General features: G+C 56.1%; 1 protein-coding gene across 1 annotated transcript in view; it reads right to left on the minus strand.

Moving 5' to 3' along the window:
- CPT1C (carnitine palmitoyltransferase 1C) overlaps nucleotides 1-8,532 on the minus strand; it is a 17,781-nt gene that overhangs the window by 6,662 nt on the left and 2,587 nt on the right. The window contains exons 2-11 of the mRNA XM_015565444.1: nucleotides 7,902-8,056; nucleotides 5,621-5,760; nucleotides 3,557-3,728; nucleotides 3,225-3,326; nucleotides 3,002-3,139; nucleotides 1,839-1,916; nucleotides 1,516-1,667; nucleotides 569-678; nucleotides 204-279; nucleotides 6-92 (exon numbers count right to left, since the gene is read on the minus strand). Coding sequence (XP_015420930.1) covers nucleotides 6-92; nucleotides 204-279; nucleotides 569-678; nucleotides 1,516-1,667; nucleotides 1,839-1,916; nucleotides 3,002-3,139; nucleotides 3,225-3,326; nucleotides 3,557-3,728; nucleotides 5,621-5,760; nucleotides 7,902-8,042 — 1,196 coding nt within the window. The 5' untranslated portion in view covers nucleotides 8,043-8,056. The remainder of the gene's footprint in view (nucleotides 1-5; nucleotides 93-203; nucleotides 280-568; nucleotides 679-1,515; nucleotides 1,668-1,838; nucleotides 1,917-3,001; nucleotides 3,140-3,224; nucleotides 3,327-3,556; nucleotides 3,729-5,620; nucleotides 5,761-7,901; nucleotides 8,057-8,532) is intronic.

Consider the following 8,532-nt stretch of genomic DNA (forward strand, 5'->3'; position numbering starts at 1 on the left):
CCAGCGAGACAAAGAAAGCGGCCCCTTCCACCGCCTCCAGGGCCTCCCCCGCGCGGCTCTTCAGGGACCTCCGCGCCTGCGCCCACAGGTCCCTGTTTGGGGGCGTGGGGGGCATGCCTGAGCCCCGGAGCCTGCCCGGCCCCCACCAGCCCACAACCCCCGGGTGGCGGCGGGGCCCATGCGCCCCTGCCCTCCCCCCTCACCTGGGCGCGGGGGTCAGGGCTGCCAGGTGCTCCTCGTGCGGGCAGGCGGGCGAGGGACTGGTTGCTATGAAGCACACTGACCACCAGGGGGCAGACACTCAATGCAGACACTCTAGTGGTCAGTGCGCTCCCACAGTGGGAGTGCCACTCAGCTAACCATACCAACCTGTCCAGGTGGCCCACCAGCCCTATGGCAGCCACTCCCTCAGTAGTCATAAAAGTCCAATCTCCAGAGAATGGGCCAGGCACTGATGGACCAGCACTGCGAGCACGATCCTGACAGAGCTACCAAGCCTCCTGGAAGTTGGCCTCGGGCAACGCAGCTGCTTCCCCTCCCTAGATGCTCCGCACGGAAGAAAAGATACAAAAGCACACGCGGAAGAACCGGCCCCGGTGGAACACGGCCACGTGCCGGCTGTCCCGGAGGTGGCGCAGGTGGTCTGGGTGGGTGGGCAGAGTGTGCGGGCAGGAGGGTTGGAAACATTAAGAATAAGAATAGCAACTATGGCCCTGACCGGTTTGGCTCAGTGGATAGAGCCTCGGCCTGCGGACTGAAGGGTCCCAGGTTCGATTCTGGTCAAGGGCATGTACCTGGGTTGCGGGCACAAGCCCTTCCTGGTGTGGCTCATTGGGTGGAGCGTCAGCCTGCAGACTGAAGGGTCCCTGGTTCGATTCCAGTCAAGGACACATGCCGGGGTTGCAGGCTCAATTCCCAGTAGGGGGCATGCAGGAGGCAGCCCATCCATGATTCTGTCTCATCATTGATGTTTCTAGCTCTCTCTCCCTCTCCCCTCTCTGAAACCAATATATATTAAAAGAAAATAATAGCGACTATACTTCCTAGCGGCTTGCAGTGTTCTGGGCACCCATCTACCCTCACCACCCTCTATGTCCTTATCCCATCTCAGAGATGGGGAGGGTGAGGCCCAGAGAGGGTGACATGATTCTGTCTCATCATTGATGTTTCTAGCTCTCTCTCCCTCTCCCCTCTCTGAAATCAATATATATTAAAAGAAAATAATAGCAACTATACTTCCTAGCGGCTTGCACTGTTCTGGGCACCCATCTACCCTCACCACCCTCTATGTCCTTATCCCATCTCAGAGATGGGGAGGGTGAGGCCCAGAGAGGGTGACTTGCTCAAGGCCACACGGCTGGAAGACGGAGCTGGGATGCAACCCGGCGGCGGGCTCCATCGCACACGCTCTTGGCTGCTACACTGTCCGGTCTCCCAGAGCCAGGCAACGTCTGCAGAAGACCTCGGGCTCAGAGCTGCCTTCCCCCCAACCCCCCGGGGCCCACGCGGCCCCACGGCCACAGGACCACGGCCTCTGTCCCCCGGGGCCGCCCTCTTACCGGCAGGATCTCCTGGCGGTTCAGGCGGTGGCGGTAGAGCAGCAGGGCGTGCACAGCGTTCCCGGCGCGAGCAGCCTGCACGGGTGTGGGCGTGACATACAGGAAGTCCTGGGGGCCGAGGAGGGGGCAGCAAAACGCCCGGGGTCAGGTTTGCCCCTGATCCCCAAACTCAGACAGGTCTTGCCCCCAACAGAGGGCGAATGGTGAATTCAAGACTGTGATTTGGGTCACTGACCCCCCATTCCCTCCTCAGCTCCCAGCCCCCTTCTCCCCTCTCACCATCATATAATAGTTGCTATTCACCATCAGCGAGTTGCGGGAGCGAAGGTACACAAACTCTTCCCACCAGTCACTGACCTGGGGATGGTCACAGAGACGCAGAGCTGGGGTGGCCGGGACAGTGCAGGGGGGGCAATGGCAGGGCCCAGCACCCCAGACTTGACTGTGTCTGACAGGGAGGGCGGAGCCCAGCGCAGGAGGCCAGCCCGAGCAGTCGCTAGCAATAACCTAAAAGCTCCACTCATGCTGTGGAATATTACGCAGCTGTTAAAAAGAACAAGGTGCCCTGACCGGTTTGGCTCAGCAGATAGACCGTCGGCCTGCGGACGGAAGGGTCCCAGGTTTGATTCCGGTCAAGGGCATGTACCTTGGTTGCGGGCACATCCCCAGTAGGAGGTGTGCAGGAGGCAGCTGGTCGATGTTTCTCTCTCATCGATGTTTCTAACTCTCTATCCCTCTCTCTTCCTCTCTGTAAAAAGTCAATAAAATATATAAAAAAATAAAAATCATCATTCTCCCCTTTAAAAAAAAGAACAAGCTATATCTGTATTAGTGACACGAAGTGAGCACCAAGGTATGCCGCCGATGGCAAAGGCTGGGCACACAACAAGGTATGTTTATCGATCCCATCTGAGATTAAAAAATCAATAACCAGGCCCTAACCGGTTTGGCTCAGTGGATAGAGCATCAGTCTGCAGACTGAAGGGTCTCAGTTTCGATTCCGGTCAAGGGCACGTGCCTGGGTTGCGGCCTCGATCCCCAGTGGGGGGCGTGCAGGAAGCAGCCCATCAATGATTCTCTCATCATTGATGCTTCTATCTCTCTCTCCCTCTCCTTTCCTCTCTGAAATCAATAAAAAATATATATATATTTAAAAAGAACATCAGAGCGTGGAGAGAGGCTCACACTGCTGGGGGACGGAGAGTTCAGGTACTGGAGAGCGCAGAGGAGCTCAGAATATTGGAGCATCTGGGGCGGGTTTACATCATTGGAGCGTGGGGGCGGGGCTGAGATTGAGTAAGGGGCGGGGCTCAGGATGCCCGGTGTCCAGGGCCTCCAATGGCCGCAGGGCCTAGGGGTTGTGGGCGGGGCGTGGGGCGGGGCGTAACCCTGCCGGGTCAGCGAATGCGCTCGGACCTTTGCCTTCCCCACAAGGGACTCACGTAGTTGGACGCCCACCAGGACTTGAGCTGCAGGTACCACTGCAGCAGCGACGCCTGCAGCCGCAGGAATTCCTGAGCCAGGCCCGCCGTCCAGTCGAAATCCTCGTCCGAAAGGACAGGCCGGACGGACTCCAGGTACTGAGGGAAGAAGCGGAGAGGTAGGCAGGTCACCCCCCAAGCCCGCCCCGCCCGCCTCTCCTCCCATGCCCAGGGACCGGCCCACCTTGCGCACGGTGTCCTGCACCGAGGGCACCGGCTGGCGCGGCAGGGAGCGCTGGGAACTGAAGAGCATTGGGTGGCGGCCGGAGAAGATGCGGACCAGGGCCTGGGGAAGTGGGGATTGTGGGTCATCAAACCCCTCACTGGGGCTGGGGACCGGGGTGAGGTGTGTGTGGCAACCCACAGAGCAGATGGGACAGATACCTGCCCACAGGGGGACAGAGACCCAGAGAGAGGGGGACAGAGACCCAGAGGGAGGGGCACAGAGACCCAGAGGGAGGGGGACAGAGAAGTAGGCCCCCACAGGGCCCGAGCAGGGCTCTGCCCCTCACATACCAGCCAAGTCTTGGTGGGTGAGGACATGGCTCCGTGGGGTTCGAGGAGCCAGCCGTGGTAGGACAGCAGCACCCTGAGAGCCACGTGAAGTGTGAAGATCAGGGCTCCCCAGAGGCACGAAGCAAACAGTGCGGCCGCCAGGACGCCGCGAAGCCTGTGGTGCTGTCCACCCCTGGGCGGAGAGAGAGGAGGGGCTGGGCCTCCTGGCCTCAGAACGCCCTCCCCTCCAGCCTCACTAGGCCCCTGCCCTCCCTACTATTCTCTCGCTGGTCTTCCGGCTGCTGGAGGCTTTTCTTGTGGGACTAGAGTCAGTTAGAGGGTCCAGTTTCCTCATTTGTGAAGGAGGCAGGATCCTCTCGCAGCACCCTCTCCTCCCAGGACTGTGGGGACCCCAAGCTTCTAAAATCACCTCTCACTGTCTCATGGAAACTGGTAGGTGCTTAATAAGTGGTATTTCTATTAAAAGGACACTTTTCCCTCCCAGATATCAATTATACTCTCAGTGCGGTTCTCAAAGTGTGGGCTTTGGACCAACAGCATCAGCTGCACCTGGGAGCTTGCTGGGAATGCAGACTCCTGGGCCCCACCCAGACCTAGTAAGACAGAATCTGTTGGGTCGGGGTCCAACAATCAGTGTTGGGGTTTTTAAAAATGTTTTTATTGAGTCTAGAGAGAGGGAGAAGAGAGAGAGAGAGAAACATCAATGTGAGAGAGAAACATCGATTGGTTGCCTCCCAAGTGCCCTCCACCAGGGATGGAACCTGCAACGCGGGCATGTGCCCTGACCAGGAATCGAACCAGCAACCAACCATTCAGGGCATGAGACAACACCCAACCAATTGAGCCACACAGGCCAGGGCAGCAATCAATGCTGTCTTTTGAAAATATGTTTTATTGCCCTGGCTGGTTTGGCTCTGTGGCTAGAGCGTCGGCCTGTGGACTGAAGGGCCCCAGGTTCGATTCTGACCAAGGGCACATGCCTGGGTTGTGGGCTCGATCCCCAGTAGGGGATGTGCAGGAGGCAGCCAATCAACGATTCTCTCTCATCACTGATGTTTCTATCTCTCTCTCTCCCTCTCCCTTCCTCTCTGAAATCAATAAAAATCAATAAAAATAAATTTAAAATGTTTTTATTGATTTTTGAGAGAGAAGAAGGGAGAGGGAGAGATAGGAACATAAATGAGAGATATTGATTGGCTGCCTCCTGCATGCACCCCCATTGGAGATGGAACCCGCCACCCAGGCACATGCCCTGATCGGGAATCAAACCGGGGACCTCTTGGTTCATGGGTCAATGCCCAACCACTGAGCAACACCGGCTGGGCAGCAATTGGTGTTTGAACAAGCCTTCCCAGGTGGTTCCAAATTAAACTCAAGTTTAGGAAACTGGCCTACAGTTTGCAACATTGCTAACAGACATGGGAGCAGATCCCACCTGGAGGAGCTGGGGGAGTCGTTCCCCCCTGTGCACAGGGTAAATCCAGTCTTCCTGGAAATTTCTACCTCCAATGCAAGAGCAGGCCTTTGGGGCTGTCTGCCCCAAATCTGCCTTCTTCCCTAGGGGCACTTATGCAAGAGTTAGACCCTGCCGCTTCACCATCATCTGGTTGCCAAATCTTTCCCAAAGCCGACAGCAACAACTGTAATATGACAACCAGTCCCCCTTTAACAACCTCCTGGCACCGGACTGAATATTCCACATGCGTGATTTGAATTCTTCCAACCACCCTAAGAAGCAATTATCATTACCCCCATTTAATAAATGAAAACCCTGACACCTAAACTGGTGGTCTCTTACCTAAAAGTGCACAATCAGAGACTAGCAGAGTCACACCTGCATCAGTAAACATCACCATATCTGAGACATTTTCTAGTTTGTCACCATCCCTCCTAACAAGAAGCAGCCAGGATGGAAAGAAGAGAGAAAAGCACCTCCTTTTTTATTGATGCTGTACCTTTAGTAATCTGTCCCTTTTCTTTAGCAGGCACAGCACACCGATAGAGAAACTTACCAGGGGGAGGGAAAGGAACTAGGGAGGTTACTGGGCTGAAGTGGGAACTCACCAATCTGGCAGCAGCTCTTTGATCTTCTCCGTCAGTCCCAGGGAAGGATCCAGCTGGAGGAACCAGGCGAGCTGGATTGCACTGAAGAGGAAGAGCCAGCTGAGGGGGCTGGCAGGGAACACACCAGTGAGAACGTCATTCTGTGGGGAAGAAAGAGCATCCATTCAATCGCATCCTCTAAGCACAATCCTTAGATATTGAGCATCCAGCGTGTGCTGGGTTCTGAGCCGGGTGCTCAAGACCCCGTGGGTAGCAGACTGATCTAGATTCTATCCTCAGGGAGGTCAGTCAAGAATGAAGCGAGTGCTGATGGCAGGAGACAAGACACAGGAGCCCTGTGGTGGCAGGTTGCTCATCCTGAGGGAGTCAGGGAGGGCTTCCTGGAGGAGGTTACTCTCAGGAAGGACCTGGAAGGCAAAATGTTCCCCCAGACAGAGGAGCATCTGGAGCTCAGGAGGCCTTCTGGAGCTACCTGGCCGTGGAATGAATGAGGAATGGATGAAAGTGCTGGGTTACTAGTCAGATTCCTAGAGAAGAGTGAACAAGATAATTAACATGTAATGAGCCCTTACTACATGCCAGGTGCCCTTTACAAGGCTTAACTCTTGAAATCCTCCCACAACCCTGAGAAGTAGGTGCTAAGATTATCTCATTTTACATTAAAAACAAGCCCTAGTGGGTTTGGCTCAGTGGAAGGGTCCAGGGTTCAAATCCAGTCAAGGGCAGGCTCCTCCCTGGCCTGGGCCCTGGTCCGGGCTTGTTCAGGGAGGCAACCAATCGATGTGTTTCTATCACATCAATATTTCTCTCTGTCTTTCCCTCTTCCACTTTCTAAAAACCAATGGGAAAAACATCCTTGGATGAGGCTTTAAAACAACAAAACAGCCCTAACTGGTTTGGCTCAGTGGATAGAGCATCAGCCTGTGGACTGAAGGGTCCCAGGTTCGATCCCAGTCAGGGGCATGTACCTTGGTTGCGGGCGCATCCCCAGTAGGGGGTTGTGCAGGAGGCAGCTGATCGATGTTTCTAACTCTCTATCCCTCTCCCTTCCTCTCTGTAAAACATCAATAAAATATATTTTAAAAATATAAAAACAACAAAACAAGCAAACAAAACAACACGGCTTCAAGATCACACAGAGAGCAATGACAGGATAAAAGCTACCACCGACCATTAGCTGGGGCATCCCCATCCCGGCTCAAGCGACCTCTTTCTCTCTTCTTCCCACACGTAACGATTAGGAAGGCCTCAGAAATCAGGCTTTAGAACCTGGGCTCTGGAGACCACCCTCTGCTCTGTCCCTAACTGGCCGAGTGATGGCAAGCACGTGCCCTCTCCGTGTCCTCTGTAGAATGGGAGCGATCACAGAGCTGTCACAAGGGCCGGATGAGACACTGTCATTCCACAGATGCTAACTGGGGCCCCACAGCAGTGGCCAGACAGCAAGATTCCTGCGGTCACGGGGGACAGAGAGAATGCCTGCGTAAGGGAAGGACTCAGGGCAATGTGTCGGACAGCGCTGGGTGCTAGGGGGGAAAATAAAGCAGAGAGGGGGCCTGGGGAAGGGCCTGCCTGGCACAGCTCAGAGCCAGGCACACAGCAGGTGCCCAATAAATGTCACCACAGCGAGCCTTTCTGCTGCTGCTCTGCTCCTGGGGGGTTCATGTACTTGACAGGCTGTCTTCCTTTGGCTCGGCAGGAAACGTTACGGGCACATGTGGTTATTTTTGTTTCCTTTTTTGTTAATCCTCACCTGACGGTATTTTTTTCATTGCTTTTCAGAGAGAGAGAGAGAGAGAGAGAGAGAGAGAGAGAGAGAGAGAGAGAAACATCGGTGAGAGAGAGACACAACAACTATAAAAAAAAAGTAGGCACCAGATCAGGGGTGGGGAGTAAACTGTAACCCAGGTTACACTCAACCACTGCACTCCCCCCCCTGCCGGGCGGGAGCACCCACTTTAAAGCCTGCAGATGAAAGAGGAAGATGAGAAGTGACCATGGGAAGGGCACTGAGCTCTAGAAATTGGGGTGCAAGTCGTGTCTGGAGGCGTGGGGAACGTGGGGGTCCCAGAAGTGGGTGCAAGCGGTGAATAGGGGTTCCCAGTGGGTGAGGCTGAGGATCCCTGAAGTGAGCCACAGACCAGGAAGGAGATTTCAGAAGTCCCGGGAGCGGACAGCTTTCCCAGAAGGAGGGCCACCTAGATGCCAAAGGTGGGCCTCGGGCAGCCCGGAAACCGGGAACGGGATCCCCGGAAGGAAACCGAGCCGCAGCCCTCCTCACCCAGAACCGGGAGAGATGCCTTTTCCAGGAGCGCAGTCCGGACAGGTAGATCTCCTGCAGCGCCGAGGCACTGAGGTCCGCTTCCGCCCCGTCCGAGGGCAGTGAGGGTCGGAAGCCCACGGCTTGGTGCGCTTCGGCCATGTCCGGCCGGGCCCCTGGGGGAGGACAGTCACTCCCTAAGCCCCCAGCTCGCGGCTCCCCCAGACCCAGGAGTCCAGGACCCCAGCCCCTCCTCAGACCCCCAGGCTCCTCCCGCAGACCCAGGCGTAGAGGACGCCAGCTCACCCTTCCTAAGGGTCTTGAGGGTCCCGGCCAGACACTCGGTGTTGGGGGGACCCTCCGTTGGGGACCTCAGTGGATACACACGGAGGCGGAGAGCTACCTCACGTTTGCCTCTCGGAGGCTCTGCTGAGACTGGTGCGGGGGTAGTGCCTCCTCCCCACAGCCGCCTCCCCACATAGGACTTTCAAAATTCGGGGGCGGAGGGGGGAAATCCGCCCAGGGAGAGTTACGGGGTCTCCGAGAAAAATATCACTCCGAGACCCATTTGAAACAAACACCTGCCAGACGCTGGCATTGTCCCCCCATTTCCGTTTCCCATTCCAAGGATTGGGGGTGGGGGTGGGGGCGG

This window comes from Myotis davidii, unplaced genomic scaffold (genome assembly GCF_000327345.1).
Source record: "Myotis davidii unplaced genomic scaffold, ASM32734v1 scaffold2100, whole genome shotgun sequence".
Taxonomy (NCBI): Eukaryota; Metazoa; Chordata; class Mammalia; order Chiroptera; family Vespertilionidae; genus Myotis; species Myotis davidii.